General features: G+C 49.8%; 1 protein-coding gene across 4 annotated transcripts; it reads right to left on the reverse strand.

Annotated features, from left to right (window-relative positions):
• Positions 1-1,103: 1,103 nt before the first annotated feature.
• Positions 1,104-20,194, reverse strand: FABP6 (fatty acid binding protein 6). 4 transcript variants are annotated; one of them, XM_008692425.2, is made up of 5 exons: positions 18,557-20,194; positions 17,515-17,674; positions 7,808-7,887; positions 6,480-6,655; positions 4,020-5,017 (listed from the first exon to the last, which is right to left on the reverse strand). In XM_008692425.2, exons 3-5 carry the CDS (start codon positions 7,872-7,874, stop codon positions 4,862-4,864), a joined length of 399 nt encoding a protein of 132 aa, XP_008690647.2. In that variant the 5' UTR covers positions 7,875-7,887; positions 17,515-17,674; positions 18,557-20,194; the 3' UTR covers positions 4,020-4,861. The 4 variants fall into 4 exon arrangements, with proteins under 4 accessions (XP_008690648.1, XP_008690647.2, XP_040486271.1 ...); XM_008692426.2 differs by lacking the exons at positions 17,515-17,674; positions 18,557-20,194 and adding an exon at positions 1,104-2,621 and having other exon boundaries at positions 4,928-5,017; positions 7,808-7,987; XM_040630337.1 differs by lacking the exon at positions 18,557-20,194 and having other exon boundaries at positions 17,515-18,056.
• Positions 20,195-20,933: the final 739 nt, after the last annotated feature.

Genomic DNA, 20,933 nt, shown 5'->3' on the forward strand with positions numbered 1-20,933 from the left:
GAGAATGATGGTGGTGGTGATGGAGGTGATGGTGTTTGGTCATGGCAGCGGCTAACATTTATTTAGTAAGCTTGTGTGACAGCTCCGTAGGTAAGTACAATTATTATCCCCATTTTCAGGTGAGGAAACCGGCTCAGAGAAATGGGTGAACTTACCCCAAGGTGACAGAGCTTCTAGGCAGTAGAAGAGGAATTCAGACCCTAGCAACAACGTGTCTCCAGAGTCAGAGCTCTTAGCCACTGTCCCTTCTACTGGCTGAGGAAGACTCCCTGCCAAGATGCCAGTGAAATGGTTGCTTCAGCCCAGCTCACCTTACGCCATTTCCCCCTCATAAGCTGGATTGAGAAGCTATAGCCTCCACCAGCTGGCAGTACCCAAACCCACATTATTCTCAAAGACATCCTCTGCTGTGTGACCATGGGCAAATGTCTTCCCTTCTCTGAGCCGCTGTTTCCGTCTCTGTGAAATAGAGAGTTTAAACTAGTTGAGCTCTGAGGTCCTGCTCTTCTATGCGTCTGTGACTCTATAACAATACTGGCTTAAGAATTTCTCCCCTGCTAACAATTTGAATTTGTCCTTGAATCAGTCGCCAAAGTAAAAACAGTCTCTCTCCTCTCCTCTCCCTCCTCTTCTTTCTCCCTCTCCACGCCTCCCTCTCTCTCCTCCCCCTCTCCTCTTCCTTTCTCTTCTGTACTCTCTCCTCTCCCTTCCTCCTCCTCCCTCTTTCTCTCAATCTCTCAATTTTCAGCCTAATTATGGTTAACTCTCTGTTATTTAGAGACTTATTATCCAAGCTCATTATGAGTAATTATTCGGTCTGGAGGGGAAACAGCAACACTGCTAGTTTAATTTAATGCTTACCTAGTTCACTTAATTAGCAATAAGTCTTGGCAAAACGATGGAATGCACGGGGTCCTGGCTTGGTGGGGGGTAGGGGGAGCCTGAGTGCTGTTCTTGGGAAGATAAACAAGTTTCAGGGCAGAATGTGGGAGGAGGCGGGACTGAGCTGCCAGTAAGCTGGGCCATGCCACCTGTTCAGGCCGAGGATGGCCTGTGACAGTGAAAGGCTGTTCATTACATGGCCTGGAAGGGCCTTGGGTCAGAAGCACCTGCCAGCTGCCAGACCTTGTGCGAGGCACTGAGCAAACCTTATTTCTAATGTGCCATATCTGGGACATGGGCATTCAAGGTAATTCAGATCATCAGCTCTCATAGTGAGGACATTCTCTTTTCAGTAGCCTTGCAGTAATTTTGATTTCGCCAAGGACAACATGGCCCACTTGAGGCTGCTGTGTCTGTATCAAGGCCACAGGCTCAGGGCTTTGGGCAGGCAAGAGGATCTAGCTGTTGTTCACCTTTGGCTTTTTTGATAGTTTTCATCTGTTTATGAAATACAGGAGTGATGTAAAGTTTACATTGCAATAAAAATAAGTGAATTGTCATACAGAAAAATATGGGGTAAGAAGTCAAGGTGGAGTCCTTGCCAAGGAGGAAGGAGAATGGAAAAAGGACTGTCAGTGCTCAGGGTTAGGGATTATCTACCAGGGGGCTAGCCACCTCCCCCTCCACTGCCATGCCCTGGACAGACACATAATCAAGCAGCGATGACCCAAGGGCTGCTCCAGGCACCCAGCAGGAGGTCAGAATGACCCCCCGGACCACCTTCCCCAGCCAGCCGAAGCCCCTCACAGTTTCTCCCAGGCACCGCTGTCCAAACCAGGACATCGCAGCCCTTCTTGTCCCTCTTGTCACTCTCATGGCCCCTTTGCCAACTAATACTCTCTCACTTCTCCTCAGTCCCTCATTGATCCTCCTGGTCCCCTGTTGTACCACTAGGTAAACTGAGACCCAGAAGGATGCCTCCACAGTCAACAGCGGAGCCATGGCCATGCCAAAATACCTTTCTGGCCACGTCCTTGTGTGTTCCCCCTTCGTCTGACAGCCTTGGAGCCCAGCAGCAGGGCCCCCTCCTGGAAGTGCCACTCTTCCTTCTACCCACCATCCGATACACCTGTCCTGTGGCCCATGAGAGAATCAGTGTGTTAAAGGAGCCCTGTGCCTCTACCCGCAGAGGTGGGTGGCAAGGTGGGGCAAGGGTGCATGGAAGCATGCCCACCATGCTTCCCGAACACCAGGGAGCCAGGATTATTGCAGTCCACATTCAAGCCTCCCTCTGCCATGTTGCAGAGCCCACGGCGTCTCAGGGCCAGGGTTTGGCCTGTGTAGCCATCCTCGGGCCTTTCCCACCCCTACCCAGCTAGAAACTGCCTCAAGACACCAGAAAACAAAGACAAAGAGGTTTGGAGCAAACAATGTTCTTTTTTTTTTTTTTTTAAGATTTTATTTATTTATTTATTTGGCAGAGAGAGAGAGAGGGAACACAAGCTGGGGGAGTGGGAGCAGGAGAAGCAGGCTTCCAGCTGAGCAGGGAGCCCAATGCGGGGCTTGATCTGAGCCGAAGGCAGATGCTTAACAACTGAGCCACCCAGACACCCCAGGAGCAAATAATGTTCTTATTCCAGCTTCCCTGGTGGCTTTGTGGCCCCCAGCGAGCCCTGCCTGCTTGCTCAGGCCAGCCTCTTGCTCACACGCTCATAGGTCACACCTCCGATGGTGGAGATCTGAAAGAAGCAGCCGGAACAGAGGAAGTCAGGGCAGGGGCCCCTAAGTGAGACGGAGCACAGCTGGGGGAAGACGGGCCTCCAGTCCCAGCCCTGAGCAGACGTGAGCAGTTGCACCACTTCTCTGAGCCTCAGTTTCCCAATTTGTCACACGAGCCCCTGTGTAGACTCAGTGTGGCAAAAGTGCTAAACAGATGTTAGGGCTGATGTGGCTCTTTGTATTGTAACCTTCCATCTGTCCACTGAAATTCACCTACTCCAGGCACTTCCCTGTGTTCTCCCGTTTAATTCTCCCAACAACACTGTAGGGGTGTACCCATTGCACAGATGAGAAAACTGAAGTCTAAAGGAGTCAAGTAACCCCTTTAAGATGGAGCGGCCACCCTCAACCTCTGCACCACACAGCATTTAGGGGACACCTGTGCTTGGGGATGGGAAGATAGAGTCCCTGTCCCGGGAGAAGGCAGGCAAGGAGATGCTGTTCAGCAAAGGCCCACTGTGTGCTGTGTCCTGGGCTCGAGGTCCTTGAGACCCACTGTCATGGGGCATGCAAGTGTCGTCAGTGCGTCCTGATACCCAACATAGGAGGCAGTCTTCTCACAGGAAGTGGGTGGCAAATGGAGTTTTGTGTAAGCAGTTCTGTCAAGGGCGGCAGTGTGAAGGGATGTGTGATTTGCACCTGGGGCAAGATGGAGTGGAGGGGGAGCTATAAGCAGGGAGGAGGCTGGGACTTGGTCTAGAACAATGATAAGAGCATGGCGACGGGTGCTGGTGGTGGCCTGGAGTGGGAGGAGAGATGTCCACCCAATGCACTCCCTGTTGGTGGAGAAGGACAGAGGCGTCCAGGAGGATTCTGGGCCTCTGAGCATGGGCGATACGCAACCAAACCAGCTTCTCTCTGGCGCCTAATCCGTGACAACCCTCAACTCTGGGCGCTGTTCACACCACGCAGGCTCCATGGTCAGGAGCCTCTAGGAATCAGTAAACAGGTTTGTTCAGTTTGGGAAGACCGATCCTCCTGTTGGGTGCAAACCCGCTGCTTGTTCTCCCACCCTGGGGGCTCCCCACATTCCTCACAGGCTGTGAGCTTCTCTTCTGGGAGTCAGAAGCCACTGGCTGACATTTAACGTAAAAATGTGTCCAAATCTTTTATCAGATTTTCTAAGAGGGCAATTTCCATCCAGGAAAAAGTAGATAGTCACTTTTGTCATTATATATATTTTTAAAAAAATACTGTGCATCTCTTTATTTTTATTTTTAGGTTTTGTTTGTTTGTTTGTTTGTTTAATTAAAGACCCAGTGGCCTGGGGAGAGCTGGCAGAGAACCCAGTCTAGAAGTCAGCCAGTGGGCTCTGCCTCCACCACGAACTAGCTGTGTGGCTTTGGACAGGTTACTTGTTATCTCTGAGCCTCTATGCCCTCTCTGTAAAATGGGAATAATGGGAAGTCACTGCATCTCTTGAGCCTCTAGACTGGGTTTGAGATGAGGAAAACAAGAGGGAGCAAGAGAAAGAGAGAGAGGAGAAGGAGGGAGCAAGGAGGTGGCAAACCCTACCGTCCTCATCACTTCCCTTCTGGAAAGCCTTGGGGAGCGTAGCCTGGACCCCAGGGAGCTCTGGCCCAGGACATAGGCTCACAAGGGGAGAAGGAAGTGTGGAAGAGCCTACCTTTTGCTTCGAACTTTACATCCATTTCTTTCACCTGGGGAAAATTCTGGAGCCCCAGGAGAAGAAACAGAAGGGAGGTGAAGGGAGAGCAGCACCTCCAGCCTGTGTTTACAGAGCACCAAGTGTGGGAGGGGTCCGTCCACAGACGTCTGCGTTAGCCCCACCAGCGTTTTTAAAAAGGTTTAGTTCATTGCCAGTGGTTAGTAGTCTGGAGGGTTCACAGAGAAGTGCGAACTTCCAGCTTCTCTGGAAAAATGAAAGACCTAGCAGGAGGGGCCTGAAGTCCCTTGGGGAAGTGCAGCACATGGTGGCTGCCCTGGCAGGGCCCACCCGGACTCCCCCCTTCATTTAAACTCTGGGGAGGGTCCCATGGGTAGAGTCACTGCCGAGGGTCCGCCTCCAGCCCTGTCAGTGAGGCTAGGTGCCCTCCAGCTAACCACTCAGCTCCCAGTGCCTCAGTCCCCTCACCTGGAAGATGGAGATAAAAATCCCTACCTAGCAGGTTATCGTGAAGGTCGATGAGATGATGTACCCCGGGCACTCAGCACAGGGCCTGGCACGTGGGACGTGCCCCTAGAGCCAGGGCTGGAAGCAGAAAAGTGTTCTCATCATTGTCCCAGGAACCAGCAGGTCACTCACCTCCACCAGCTTGTCACCCACGATCTCCGAGGTCTGGCGATAGTTGGGGAACTCCACCGCTATCTTCCCACCCTCCATGTGCACAGTGGCCTGGGAGAAAAGCATAACATGGAACCTGAGCTGGCAGAGGCCCCCAAACGCAGGCCAGCCCCCGAGGGCGGAAGGGTGACCTGCAGCCCACCAGCAGTCCCCTCAGCAGTCCCCTGTGGGATTTAATTTTCCTCGGAGATATAGGATGACGTATATATACCCATGGATGCAGACAACGTGCACAAGGCCCTCAGCCTCGCTGTGCCTCAGCTTTCTCACCTCTAAAATGGGGGTAGCAACTGTACTTCCTTCAGAGTTCTTACGGGGATGGAAGGATTTCATAGGACATATGGAGAGTGCTGAGAGCAGTGCCCGCACGTGAGGAGCGCTCCTTGTTAACCGTGGAGCTGGTATGATCCTCATTGTTAGGATGACGGATGATGTCATCCAGGATGTGGATGGCAGCATCGTTTGTAATAGCAGACAACCTAAATAGCCAACCCGGCCTCTGCACCGGTGCTTCACCTCAATATCTGTCAGCGAGGGAGTGTTAAACGGCTGACGGCATTCCATACTATAAGGACCCGTGCAGGCATTAAAAAGAATAAGGCAGGGGCTCCTGGGTGGCACAGCGGTTGCGCGTCTGCCTTCGGCTCAGGGCGTGATCCCGGTGTTATGGGATCGAGCCCAACATCGGGCTCCTCCGCTATGAGCCTGCTTCTTCCTCTCCCACTCCCCCTGCTTGTGTTCCCTCTCTCGCTGGCTGTCTCTCTCTCTGTCGAATAAATAAATAAAATCTTTAAAAAAAAAAAGAATAAGGCAAATTGATACATGCTGACTCAGAACATCATGAGAAATTGTTAAATTGTCAAAATCCACAAGTGACAGAAGAGGAACATCGGGAGCTCCGTTCTCTACCCTGGCAACCTAAGGAGCAGAGTACCCACCGTCATGGTTGGGGGTGATAGAGGGGACCCAGAATGGGCGGAAGACCTGTGGGACCAGGCTGGGCAGGTGAGGACAGTCACCTTTTACTTCTTTCTTACGTAAGATTGCAGTTTCGAACCCACGTTGAGTCCGGTTCTAGGGCTGTGCATGTCCAGGCTACACATGGTTACGTTCTCTGAAGCCAGACTGGTTGGTGTGAGGGTCTGCCTGTGCTGTGTGACCGGCCAAGCTGCTGAACCCCATGGCTCAGCCTAAGTCCCTCATCTGTCAGATGGGAGAGTAATGGTAGCGACTTCCTAGGATTCACTGCATTAACGCATGTGACAGGTGTCTGGGATATATGAAGCGCTTGGCAAGCATTAACAATCTTTAACAGTTTTGTTACAGTGTTATTGACGGTAGCATTAAGAAGCCAGAGTGGTTAAATTGCCCAATAACTGAAGCGCTTAAGGCTGGAGGCTAGACTCGAGAGCCGAGCCTCAGCTTGGGGTGCAGCCCCAGGGGACACCGCTTGAGGCCAAGAAGTTAGCTAGAAGCTTGAGGAGGGAGGGAGGGGCGGCCAGTGGCCTCTCACCTTGAACTTCCTGCCCCCCATGGTCTCCATGTCACACTCCTTGCCGATGGTGAACTTGTTGGTCATGGAGTGGCCCCCCGGGTAGTGCTGGGACCAGGTGAAGTTCTGCCCATCCTGCTGCACCTCTGTGACGATCTTGATGTTTCGGCCCTTTTCGATAGCATCGCTGGAGAGCCCTGGCCCAGGGAGGAGTAGAGCGGGCATGTAAGAGCTGCTTAAGGGCTCTGGGAAAAGGCTTTCCGCCCTGGTGGCTGGCTAGCGCAATGGTTAAGGGCGCAAATCCCAGTTCTACCATGAACCATGAGCTTGAATGAGCCACTACCTCTCTGAGCCTCAGTGTTCCCATCAACAAAGTGGGGATAATAAGGCCCATTTCACAAGGCTGTTGTGAGGATGAAAATTAAGTGATTGTCTGTTGTAAAACTCCCGGCATATAATTGACAATAAACACTAGCTGCTCTTCGCATGGCACTATAACACAAACGTTAAAGACAGGGCCGAGCTCACAAGGTCCTAGAAAGAGTGGGACCATCGAGACTGTCTTCTGACACTCTCGCTTCACAGATGAGGCAGTGAAGGCCCAGAGCAGGAAGGGGGCTTCCCAGCATCTCCATGGAGGCTAAGAGCAGAAGCAGGTCTACCACTGAGACCGGTGCCCTTCCAGTTCCACATGAGACTGTTGCAGGTGAAGCCACATCACTGTTCCTTCAGGGCCACTCCCAATAATTGACTCGGAAGGGCTCTTGTCCCCCCAAGGCCCCAAGGCACACGTGCCCTGCTCTCAGGGCCTCTCAGATCCCCTGGGGCTGTCCTCTGACTCTTGACAATGGCACTGCCTCTGACTTAGAGAGCACCCCAAGATTTCCCACGGATTCCTCACAAGCAGCGCTGCAAATGGAGCGGTGAAGAGGAGTGGCATCTCCGATCTCGGCGCACAGCGCCTAGCGCAGTAAGAGGCCCACGTTTGTTGAATGGCCAAATGAATGAATGGCTTGTCAAACCTGGTCTCTACACTAACACCACTCACCATCTCATCATTGGGTCCTGGGTTCTAATAGATCTCTGCCACTCTAATTTTCAGTGTGACCTTGGGCACGTCATCTGAGGCACCCCATCAGGAACGTCGGGTTGGCCCTTGCCTGCAGCCAGTGTTCAGGATAGGTCTGAATCAATGAATCACCCAGTCAAGTCTGCACCTCACCAACTACTGGCTGTGTGACCTTGGACTAGTAACTGAGCTTCCCTGGGTCTCAAGGAGTTTGGGTTGGTGGCCCCAAGCTAGCAGGGACAAACTAGCCCAGGGAAGGGGTCCTCATGTACTCACTCACCGAGACGCTTCACGAACTCGTCATAATTCTTGTCACTCTCGAACTCGTACTTGCCATTGAAGGCCATGCTGCTGGGAGAGCTGGAGGCCGGAGAGCAGGGGGATGAGGATTCTAGAAGGGTCGTGGTGCTGAGGGGCCCGGTGCCCCAGCTTATAAACTCTGCCACATGCTGGGGCCCAGCCCCTAAGTCACCCCACCTCTCCCTCCAGCCCTGAAGAGGAAGTGCTTGCTGTTTTATGATGTGGGCAGGACCTAGTGGAGAAGAGCCCTGAGGTTATTCACCCCGGGGGAGTGCTGGCTGCGAGCCCTTTGCCGCTCCCAGCAAGGGCGATGGCAATGCCAGAGCGTCCGAGGTCTCAGCCCCCTCTGCCCTCCCTCCCTCCCTCCCTGCGTCCTTGCCCTGCCCTCTAGCCGTGCTCTCATGCTCTCCTCATCCCTTATTTACTTGTTCACCCCCTCATTCATCGACCAAAGCGCATTGAGCACCTACTGCATGCGGGGCTGGCGCCGAGGCAACACGATGAATGAGACATACACCGTCCCCCCAAAGAGCTTCCAGTCTAGTCTGGAGACAAATCACAGGCCTGCAGAGAACTCCCTAGACAAATGCAGATGCGTGGCCTGGGGCACAGGGAAGGAGCGGGCCTGTGCATCTTTACACAGGAGACGGCATTTGATGCCGGAATGGAAGCAACCATAGGACGTGGATGTTTAGAGAACCAGAGGGTTGGAGAAGGCGGGGAATACAAGGAGACACTATTCTAGGATGAGTGGACAGTGTGATGAAAGGGGGAAGGACCATGATGAAAAGAAAAATGAGTTTGGCTGCAGCAAAGAGCTCTTAAAGGAGAAGAGACAAAGCGGGGTGAGGTTATGCCAGCCAGGTGAAGCAGCTGCCCAGGGCCCCGGGGAGCGGCTCGGAGCGGGAGCTGCCACGGTGCCCGGAACACCCACCACGAGCCAGGAGCAGGCCGGGAGCTCGATGAATTGTGTGTTGTTCGAAGCCCACAACTGGGAGGGCGGGGGTTCAGACCCCAGACTTCCAGGGCCTGTCCCGCCTGTCTCGTGGGACTGCTCCCGGAATCAGACTGACCATGCCTCCCCTGAGGACTCTCCTTCTTATTATTAATTATGGAAATTTCTGCAAGTTGGTCTTCTTTTCCAGAATTAGCTCTTCATGAATCCGCATCATTTCTTCTTTCTTTTTTTTCTTTTTGAATCCTCATCACTACTTTCTAAAGCAGAACTCACCACAGACCTGGGACTGAGTGATTTCCGAGCAGGTGAAACCCCCTTTGCCCCATTTTGCCAGTGTTCAGTCTCCAGTCTTGGAATTCCTTACTCCTGCCAGGGGTCTTATTTTTTAAAAAACCATAAACACACACACATACACACACCCACATCCTCATCATCATTGTCATTATCACAGATTTTCTGATAAGTTATATATATTAACATTTCATAAGTCAGAGCAAGTAACCGTCCTGTCACTGGCAGATATGGCCCTTGATAGTACTTTGTATCTATCCTTCTAAACTTAAAACATACACATATACTTCTTATATAAATGAGACTATATTGCTTGTAATTTCATTTTTTTAAATTTTATTTAGTTTGAGAGAGGGCGCATGAGCAGGGGGGAGGGGCATAGGGAGAGGGAGAAACAGACTCCCTGCTGAACAAGGAGCCCCATGGGGCTCAATCCCAGGACCCAGGATCATGGCCTGAGCTGAAGGCAGACGCTTAACGGACTGAGCCACCCAGGCGCCCCTGTAACCTCATTTTTATATAATGATATGGGTACATGTCTGTGTCATGACATAAAGGTAAATCATATTGCCTTTAATAGCTCCAGAATGTTCATATTCTACTGTCTGTATGTCATAATTTACATAACTCTTACTGGATCTTCAGTTATTTCTAAACCTTTCCTATGACAAATAACTCTGAGATAAACATTTTTTTTTCAGTTTTATACCTTTATTTGACAATCGGCAATTAGTTCTTATCTACATTAACTGTCTATAGATTTTCAAAAGTGGTGACCAGTACATAGGTAACCACCATACAGAGCTTGTTTGGGGAATCTTTGTCCTCGTGGTGTTTGGAACATTCCTTACTCCCTTGGCCCGGACAGCTTTGTCGAGCCTGGTGTGAATGTGCACATCTGCAGTTCCCATCACCTTCGTGGCAGATTTCCAGAGCTCTTTGGGAGCCCTAGGGGCACGCTTCTCAAAGCCCGCTCCACAGAGGTGCTTGTGAATGTTGGCGGTGTGTTCTCTGGCCACTGCCTCGTTGATGGCGGAACGGCCCTTCTCGCCACCCTTCTTTGCGAGAGCCGTCCTGCCAGGCCCTGGTTGGAAAGTGGAGATAAACGTTCTCTTGCACACCTCAGTGTACATGTCAGATTATTTACCAAGGATGATTTTCTAGACATGAAACCCCTGGAACAAAGAGGTTTTGTATTCATGTTTATACCTGTTTCTCTCCTGCCTGTCCGAAAGGCTATAGCGGTGTCTGCGGCTGCGGAGAGCAGGTGAGGATTTCCCCTCTTTGACCCTAATGACGGCAGAACGCAGCGATAATAGCTAACATTTATCAGGTGTCTGTTTGCATTGGGCATGCTGCTGAGTGCGTTACACAGGTTATCTCATTTATTCTTCAAAACGACTCTGTGAAGTCGGAGTCATTTTCCCCATTTTGCCAAGAAGGAAACAGGACTTCGGAGAAGTAACTTGCCCAAAGCTGCAGAGCGCCCGCGTGGAGTTCCTACTTACTACCACAACAACGGTCAACAGCATTTAAAGACACTTCCAAAAATCCTCCATACCGCATCACCCTAACTCAGTAAGTGTTTTTTTTTCTACTTACTTCCTCCATCTCTCGCTCTTCTGTCTCCTCTCTCATCCTTGTTTTCTTTCTCACTGACCCTAATTATGACAGATAAATAATAGCTATAATCACCGTGTAAATGCAATACTCCACTCTATTTTTCTTTGCTCCGCATTAGTTTGAAAATACAGTCCCATGTTTCCATAAAGCCACATGTTTATTATTAGAAATGGATGCATAATATTTATAAATAATGTTGGACTTTGGGGGGGCCCAGCTTACCCCATTAAATGTGGGGCCACAGTGAGCTTCTTTATATGATTTTTTTAAGAAAGCATTTCCTTGAACTAAAACCCCAGGATGGGATCACAAAGTTATGGGATCGGAAACATTTTGTTTTTAAAGATTGACCGACTGATTGATTGATTGATTGATTGATTTCAGAGAGAGGGAGGGAGGGAGAAGGGCAGAGAAGAGGGAGAAGGAGAGAAGCAGACTCCCCGCTGAGCATGGGGCAGGGGCTGATCCCAGGACCTCGAGACCATGACCTGAGCCGAATCAAGAGTCCGATGCTTAAACCACTGAGCCTCCCAGGCTCCCTGAGGTCATGTTCTTTACAGTGTCCTCTTCATCATACACTCCTGAGGGCGCAGGAAAGGAAGGCTTGTGAAAAATAGAAATTCCTGGCTCTGACCCCCAGAAGTTCTGGCTTGGTAGATCTGCGGGGCCCTGGAGTCTGCATTTGCTATGCTCCCAGTAGTTGTGCTGCAGTTGCCCTGAGAAGCTCCAGGCCAGGGGACATGGAAAAGAACCAGCAGGATGGACCAGACAGCTTCTCCGGGGCCGCACTTAACGTCCTTTCTGCGCGGTCAGAACTGTTTTCTCCTCAATAGCTACTCGTCCAAGGTCAGCATCAAAGGCAGGACAGGCGTGGTGGGGGTGTGGGACAGGACAACATTGGCACCGGGATACCTGACTCAGCGGCGCTCCTCTCCCCTTCTACTGGAGTTTATGAGCGGATCTGACCCTCCATCCCTCCTCCTACCCATGCCCTGCCCCTCTCCCTCTCCAGCTGGGGTCCACCTATTTGTTCAGATGCTCATTGAGAACCTTCCAAGAGGGGTAAATGAACTCGAACTGCCTCCGTATCATCATGAGTTTTTATGGAGCAATTGAGCTAACAGAGCGACTCTACCCTAACGGAGATCAAGAAAAGTCCCAAGGCTAATGGCCCTGGGCCACCCCAGCTTGCCACCTGGACTCTGGCTCCTGCCTCTCATCAGCCACCATTATTCTGAGAGTAACTAGCCTAGGGAGTGAGAAATGCAGGTGCTTTAGTCTGTGGTTGGAGGAGAAGTTCTCCTAACCTCCCCACCCCAGGACCTTCTAGCACCTTCCAGCACCTTGCATGGAGTAAGTGACTGATCAGGGTTACACATTCCTTAACCACACCTCCTTCCTCTTCTTTCCTCAGCTGAAAATCTGATATGCTACTCAGGGTTGATCCTAGAGTGTCAAGGCTAAATGGGATCTCTGAGGGCAGTTTATTCCATGATGATTTTCCTAGCTCTGCTCTCAGGAGTCAGAGGCTAAGAAGTTCAGCATTCCCTTGGAACACCCAGTCAGGACTTTGTTAACCCACAATTTGAAGCAGAACTGACAGACTCTGAGGCCAGGAGGCCAGGGTTTGAATCCCAGATCTGCCACTCACTGGCTGGGTGACCTTGGGCAAGTCATTTATCTTCCTGCGTTTCTGTTTTCTTATGAGTTAATTAAATAAGTTAATTTCTGGGTGCCTGGGTGGCTCAGTCAGTTAAGCATCTGCCTTCGGCTCAGGTCATGATCCCAGGGTCCAGGGATCTCATCCTGCATCGGGCTCCCTGCTCAGTGGGGAGTCTGCCTCTCTCTCTCCTTCTGCCCCTCCCCACTGCTTGTTCTCTCTCTCTCTCTCAAATAAATAAAATCTTTAAAAAAAAAAAGAGCTATTATTATCCCTATTTACAGAAAAGAAAGTCTAGGCTCAGAAAGGTTAGATGACTTGTCCAGGGTCACACAGCTTGTTGTTGATGACGCTTGGATTTGAACTCAGTTCTCTCTGACCTGAAGGGTGCTTAACACCACTGTGGTTCCTGCCAGATCTCTGATGAAAGCAGAATGTCAGTCTCTGGTTCTAATGTCAGAGTCATGACCCATGCGTTCATTCATTCATTCAATATACATTTCCTGAGCACCCGGCTATGTGTTAGGGAGCAGCAATACACAACAAGAGAAAACAGTCCCCACCCCCAATAAATGAAGCTCCAGCCTCACAGATTGTCCCCTTTGCCCCACTCCACCCCCTACTTTTAGCCTCACTTCCTTCCCTATCCAGCCTATCGATGCAACACTTCCTCTGCCAGGACCCTCAATGTTCATTGGTTACTTTGGCTTCCTAGGCCCCATCCTTGAACCCCCCCCAAAATTGTCTTTCCATCTCCCATCTCCAGGACTGCTGACTACAACCAGAAGAAAAGGAGAAAGGGCAAAGGAGAGCGACACCACCACAAATTCATGGTCGTCCCTCAGCCAGGTTTTGAACACTCAGCAGTCCTTCCCCTCATCACTGGGTGGTTATCAACTCTTATCAAGTCTTCATCATTCCCACCACCCGAGTCCACCCCAGCCCCAGCCATCACTTTAATGACCATATAATAATCCACAGTATGGATGTATCACGACTTATTCAAACAGTCCTTATTGTTGGACAATTAGGTTAGGTAGGAAAAAGTACATACATGAATGGGAAACACCATCATGTGGAGAAAACAAAAACAAAAGCATTATTCAAGACCATGAGTTAACGTGAGTGAGTAGTATTATTTGAGGCAGGTGGGATGGGGCTGGGGTTCTGGTAGATGTTCATGGGTCATGAGATTCATGGCAGAGTGAACTTCACAGAGGTCCATGAACCCAGCCAGGAGGCAACATTTTGTACACATCTGTGAATGTTCTGGAGTGGGTCCATGGCTTTCATCAGCTGTTCCGAGGGGGCCTCCCCAAAAGTGAAAGGCCACTAATCTGGTCTACACTTTGTAACATAAGCACTGATCAGAAGGGCCCAGAGAATTTATTTAAAAGATCAGTGAAGTAAAAATGTGAGTTTAAGTCCCACAGAGACCCAGGGTCAAATCCCTGCTCTTCCGTTTCATTTGTATACCTTTGAATAAGTTACTAAAATTTTTGAGCCTTTAAAATAGGAATTTAGTGGCACCTGGGTGGCTCAGTGGGTAGAGCATGCAACTCTTGATCTTGGGATTGTAAATTCGAGCCCCACCACGGATATTGAGATTATGTAAAAAATAAATAAAATCTTAAAAACAAACAAACAAAACCAAGATGTTCATGCGTCATAGACCAGTGCGGGGGCGGGGGGCGCCTGGTTGGCTCAGTCCCTTAAGCGGCTGGCTCTTGATTTCTGCTCAGGTCATGATCTCAAGGCCCTGGGAGCCACTACAACGGGCTCCACACTGAGCAGGGAGTCTGGGCGGAGTCTCTCTCTCCCTCTCCCTCTGCCCCTCCCTCTGCTCACTCTCACTCTCTCAAATAAATAAACCAGTACAGGGCAGTGACCTCGGAGACACTACTGGAGTTGAGATGGAAAGTCCTATGGCCTTCAGTCCACAGGGCAGCCTCCTCACTGGAGACGGTATTCTGCAGACAGAAAGACCCTTGTTTTCCGTTTCTGCTCTGTGTGTCTGACAGTTGTGCTCTGTGTGCCTGACGGTTCTGCTCTGTTTTTGAACTGATGGAATGTCTGACTGTTGTAGACACAGCCCTTCAGGTTGCAAAGAAAGAAACCCACTTGAGCTAGGCCAGGCCAAAAGGGGGAACGTATTCGGGGAAACCATACATAATTGCTAATATTTGATCTTCTTGACCTTTAAAAACAACAATTTCATATGGTCCAATCTAATGTATGGATGCAGAGCCAACTCGGGGCACCCAAGGAGTGGAGATGGAGTCGGGCGTCGTGAGGAGCTAGGACCAGGAACTGGAAAGTGTCGGGAGCAAGTCCCTCTGACGTCATGTGCAGCCTCTCTCTCTCTCTCTCTCTGTCCACTTGATTCTCGCTTCCTGCTGTCCTCTCTCTCCTGCCCACATGCCCCCAGACCCTCGGGCCGTGGAAGCAACCACCCCAAGCTAAGTCGGGAGACATAATCCGATTGGTCTATGCTGAGCCAGGTGTCTGCCCTGGTCCAATCATCTGTGGGCAGGGAGGCGGGGGTGGGGGAGTCTTTAGTGCAAGCAATGGAAACAGATGGGAGCGGAAAAGAAATTTATTGAGAGGTTATAGATTAGATCACAGAATTTTTAGGCTTGGAAAACAAGCCGGGACAGGAGAGGATAAGCAACTAGAACCACAGCCTCAATGACATCACAGCACTGGTTTTGTTGGGATCTGCTGGACTGGGCAGTTTGCACCCCTATCAACGGCGACGCAGCTCACTGGCATTGCAGCCACCATTCCCCTAGGCAGTGGGAGTGCCCCCCTAGATTCCCCCCCCCCCACAGCAGAATGGATTCTCTCTCTCTAAAGATTTTAGTCATTTATTTGACAGCACAAGTAGGCAGGCGGAGGGAGAGGGAGAAGCAGGCTCCCCACTGAGCAGAGAGCCAGATGCGGGGCTCGATCCCATAAGCCTGGGATCAGGGCCTGAGCGGAAGGCAGATGCCTAACCAACTGAACCACCCAGGTGCCACTGGAATGGATTCTCTTGTCCCTGCTTCTTTGCCTCACCAGCTGCAGAGGAAATATCCCAGTAGGTGTGTCTGACTGGTTGAGTTGAAATCATGAGCAGGCACCTCATTGCCACTGGCTGATGAGAACTTGAGTATCTGGCCTTTGCAGCTTCCTACTGGGAAGTGGACCCCATCTTCCACCAGAACCCATGCACTGGGGAGTTCTCTGAACAGAAATGAGGGTGCAGACTCTCTGCCCCACCTATGGGCCCACTGCTCAGGTGGAGACGGACAGTTTTCGAAGAAGGGACTGTGGGATGGCCAGCTGCCCAGAAGGTGTCACAACAGTGACCTCTCCCCCAAGATCCTGCCCAGCTCATGTGCTGTGTCCTCCAAGAAGCTTTCTTCTCCTCCCAGCGAGGTCCACCCTGGTCAGGCTTGCTTCTGCTTAGAACCTGCATTGGAGGGCACAGGACTAAATTGTTACTGTTGCTTTTCTATCTGAGATTGAAGCAGCTGGAGGGCAGGAAGTTTGCCTTATGCTTCTCTGTGACCTCTACAACAGCTGACCCAGGGCACAGCTGTAGCAGGGACTTAACCAGTACCTATTGGTTGACTCAGGCATTAGTCAGGGCTCCTGCAGATACAAGTAACAGACACTGATTCTTAGGAACAAAAAAAGAATTGCTGGGGAGGGTATGGGTAGCTCACAGAAAGGATGGAAAAGCTAAACCACCAGATCTCAAGACGGCACATAGCACCAGGGAGCAAGAAGGTAAGATGAGTGAATCACCTTCAAGCGTCCTCCATCCTTACAGCACTCCACTTAAGACTCAAATGCCCAGCTTGGCCAACTGTCAGCTCTATCACTTGGGCAGATGACTAAATTTCTGTGCTTGGACTTCCACATTGGCAGAATGGGGCTAACGATCAAATCCACCTCCTGGGAGGACTGGGTAACTCCATACATGAAGACCCTCAGAAAGGGGCCGGCACCTGCTCTTACAGAGAAAGGGGAATGCGTGTTCTTACAAGAAGGACAAGACCTCTCTCTGATTCCTTAGCTCCCTAGGACGGGTAAGGAAGATTGCTCACCCCCACATCTACCGGTCTAATCCTGACGGGGGCCATAGCCAAGAAGGAGGAGGAGGAAGTGTAGGAGGTAGAGCCAGCAACATCCAAGCAAACTCACCTCCACACTTACAACCAGAGCAGCCCATGACCCTCAAAAAATATTGCTTCAGGCCAAAGTCAGGCGCCAAAAGGTCTTCATCAAATTCCCTGCGCCATTATTCATCTCCCCCTCTCCTGCCTCTGGCTAACTGTGATTAATTCCTGTGGCAGTCGCGGGAATCACTCCTAATGAATTTCTAATGAACTCATTTGGTGTTAACGCGGTGTGTAATTCCGCAGGACACTCATTATCATTTAGCCTTATTAGGTCTCTGGTTATTGGGACTACTATTGCTCTAAGCTCAGAAAAGTAATTATCCAGAGCAGGCAGTTAAATTATGGAAAAGATTGGACATTCGGAGAAGGCCGGCCAGTGGCTACTCCTATTTTTTTTCCTCCTTGGGGTGTACTGCTCTGCACTCTGGAACCGGCTGGGCACGTCTCTGAGCTGAGGCAAGAGTGCCCTCCCTGACTTTAATTCTGTAACGTCAGAGCGGGACAGGCGGCAGCCTGCATGGTGAGATTTTTAAGGCCCATCCAAAGGTGGCCCTGCCCCCACCCCAAATGGTCAACCGCTTGGGTCTGAATTTGCATCACAGGGGTGGATTCTTTTGCCTTGGAGGCACCAGTGCACTTTGGGAGATGACCTAGGCCACACCTCAGAGTTCACAAAGGGTGACAGATAGGCTATCTTATCTGAACATCATGGCATCCCAGTTCTTGTCATTAAACTCCTTTGACAGATAAGAAGATTGAGTTCACCGAGGTGAAGCCACTTGCCCAAGGTCACTGGGTGCCAGAGTGGCAACAGAACCCTCATCTCCAGACCCCCGCCCCCCAGCCGTGAGCTCTCTCTCCAGCTCACCTCTCATTTACCATCCGGCGCGCACTTCTCATGCATGCACGACTCACATTACTCCCCTAGAGCAGATGTCCCTTGCGGTTGGAGCTGTGTCTATGACCCTTTTACCTGTTTGACTGACCTTAGTCCAGAGCATGGGCTGCCAGCCCCCTTGGTAAGGGCAGGGCGGGACCCCCTGAAGACTCCTGGAGTATTTTCTCATGCACAAGCTCATTCAGTTCTCTTCCCGCCTCTCCCTGAAATGTTCTCCCAGTTTCTCACAGCCAGCTTCATGCTTTTAGCTAAAATGTAGATAAAACATTTTTTTAAGTAAGATTTTATTTTATTTTTTTATTATTATGTAAAGTTTGAAATCATTTCCTCCTAGAGATAAAAGTAACCCATGCTATTTACATAAAATTCAGAAAAATGCAGAAAAGTCTATAAAGAACGTAAGGATCATCTATAACCCTATCACTCAGATATAACTATTGTGTAACAGTTGGTATAAATATCCTTTCAGCCCTTGTGATAGGCACACATAAACACACATACGAACATTCTATTCATAATGGGATTAATTTGTATATACTATTAATTTGTATATTATTTGGGAAATTGCTTTTTTTTTTTTTTTTAAGATTTTATTTTTAGGGCACCTGGGTGGCTCAGTCAGTTAAGCCTCTGCCTTCGGCTCAGGTCATGATCCCAAGTCCTGGGATCGAGTCCCACATCCCTGCTGAGCAGGGAGCCTGTTTCTCCCTCTGCCTGCCCCTCCCCCTGCTTGTGCTTGTTCTCTCTCTCTCTGCCAAATAAATAAATAAAATCTTAAAAAAAAAAAAAAAACACCTTGAAAATGTGAAAGTGACTTTAAAAAAAAAAAAAGATTTTATTTTTAAATCATCTCTACCTCCAACGTGGGACCTGAACTCACCAACCCCAAGCTCAAGAGTCACACGCTCCACTGACTGAGCCAGCCAGCCAGACGCCCCTGGAAATTGCTTTTTATTAAACTTAGGAACATGAAATTTCTGAAAGATGAATTGACATTGTCAAAGAATAAAAGCTAACTTCAGAATATTCTCAGTAACTGCTCTGGGTTATGAGAAGATACAAAAGAAGGGGCATTCAGAGAATAAAGGCCAAATCACCTCATTCACAAGCCAGAAAGGACCTGTACTTACTGCTACCTTGTCTCCCACAACATCTCTTTCATCACTGTGCGTATCAATGGCACGCGGAGAGCAAAGGGTGGAAGGTCTGAGTGCAAAGTCACACGGCACCAGGGGTCAGGATGAGTGATGGGCCAGGGGAGTTTAAAGGTAAACCCAGGGGCTGATGTGGCCCTCGCCCAACCCCCCAGCCTCATTTTCTGTGGTGCCCTCACTCTCGGCTGCAAACTCATGATTGCTGGAGCCGCCCACACTCTCTCTGCTGTGTTGCACCACCTTGCCTTTGTACATACTTTTCTCTCTCTCTACAATGCCCAGTGGCATAAATGGTGAGAACTCACTTTTGTGCAATAATTCGATTGTTTGCCTAGGAAGTAAACAAAGAGAGCTCCTTGGAGAGCCAAGTAGGTTTTGTGTCAATATGGAAGGAAGTGCTGGGTGGTGGGGGAAAGGTTTTCTTTCCCTTTGAGGGGGAAACAGACTCATCCTGGCCTTCCTTGGTACTGTGTTTAGTTCAGCCTCCGTGACCAGGGAGCGACTGTACGTACCCAAGCCACCCTGGAATTGACCTCCTGCTTCCTGGGCTGTGTTCTGGTCTGCAAGTCCCTCTTTCTTAAATCTTTCTAGAACTTTCTGTCAGTTCTGGGTGAGGTGCTATTGGCCTCTGCCCGTAGTTTCTCACCTCACTCAGCCAAGCAGGCCCTTGGAGCTGTGGGTATGTTCATCATGGCTGTTCAGACGTGGGAAGGAATGAGTAAATTCATGTTGATATCAACGTGACCAGTCTCTGTGCCTCTCCGTACAAAAATGCTTATTGCCCAGGGGCATGTATGTCTACAACACTGTAAGAAGAATTGCATGCATGTTTGAGGAAGTGTATATATATATACGCATCTGTATCCCTATATCTCTGTGTAGGAGAAGTGTTTTCCCTGTGTACAAGGTGAGTATACGTGTGGAGTGTTATGCACTTGTGTATACATATGAAACGGAGGACACATGTGCTCAGCTGTGGTTTTCTGTGAATGGCTCTGGATCTGTTTGTATACAGGCATGTAGGAGTGTTTGTTTACTGAAGGGAAGGGAGATATTAATTGGATGCCTAGCCTACAAATAAAAACAAATAAACAAAGCAAATAAAAATCCTCAAACTATAAACAAAGTTATTATCTCACGTAACTGGAGTTCCAGAGACAAGGAGGAAAGGACTCTCAAGTTGACTGATTGCATTGGTCAAAACATCTTTAAGAACCTATTCTTTGCACCGCTCCACGATGTTTGATGCTGTATCCTTCTGGTCACAAAATGACTGCAGCATTTCCAAATCCCACACTCAGACACAAAGAAACCAGTAACAGATAAATGCATCTTTGCTTTTGGGGTGACTTTCCTAAGAAAGAGGAAGCTTTCCCAGAAACCCCAATCCTACTTCCCCCCATGTCTCATTGGCTAGAACTTGGTCACATGGTCTAAACTAAACCTCTCTGTTAAGAGGACCAAGACCACCAAGTTCTATTTAAACCAGTCAGGACCCTGCCTCCTGGAGCTGAGGATGGAATTAGCTTTTTAACGCACAAGGCTGGGGCACCTGGGTGACTCAGTCAGCTAAGCGTCTGCCTTTGTCTCAGGTCATGATCTCAGGGTCCTGGGATCCAGCCCCACTTAGAGCTCCCTGCTCAGCGGAAGTCTGCTTCTCCCTCTCCCTCTCCCCTTCCCCCCTCCCCAGTTGTGCTTTCTATCTCTCTCAAATAAATAAATAAAATCTTAAAAAAAAAAAAAAAAGCACAAGGTTGCTTAGAGGAATGTCAGTCATTTGACGGAGTTCTGTCGGGACAACTAATGGGTGGGGTGCCTGGAGCTCAGTTGGTAGGGCTTGGGACTCTATCTCTGGGTAGTGAGTTTGAGTCCCACACTGGGTGTAGAAATTACATCAAAAAATAAAAAACAGGTGTGCCTGGGTGGCTCAGTCAGTTACGCGTTCTGCCTTTGGCTCAGGTCATGATCTCGGGGTCCTGGGATCCAGCCTAGCACCAGGCTTCCCCCTCAGCAGGGAGTCTGCTTCTCTCTCTGCCCCTCCCCCCGCTCGTGCTCTCTCTCAAATAAATCTTTTAAAAAGTAAAATAAAAAACAATGTAAAAAAGACAAATGGCGGGGCGCCTGGGTGGCACAGCGGTTAAGCATCTGCCTTCCGCTCAGGGCGTGATCCCGGCGTTATGGGATCGAGCCCCACATCAGGCTCCTCTGCTATGAGCCTGCTTCTTCCTCTCCCACTCCCCCTGCTTGTGTTCCCTCTCTCGCTGGCTGTCTCTATCTCTGTCAAATAAATAAATAAAATCTTTAAAAAAAAAAAAAAAGACAAATGGGAATGGAAGTTGGGTAGACAGTAGCG

The sequence above is a fragment of the Ursus maritimus genome, unplaced genomic scaffold (assembly GCF_017311325.1).
Source record: "Ursus maritimus isolate PB19 unplaced genomic scaffold, ASM1731132v1 scaffold_15, whole genome shotgun sequence".
In the NCBI taxonomy this organism is placed as follows: domain Eukaryota; kingdom Metazoa; phylum Chordata; class Mammalia; order Carnivora; family Ursidae; genus Ursus; species Ursus maritimus.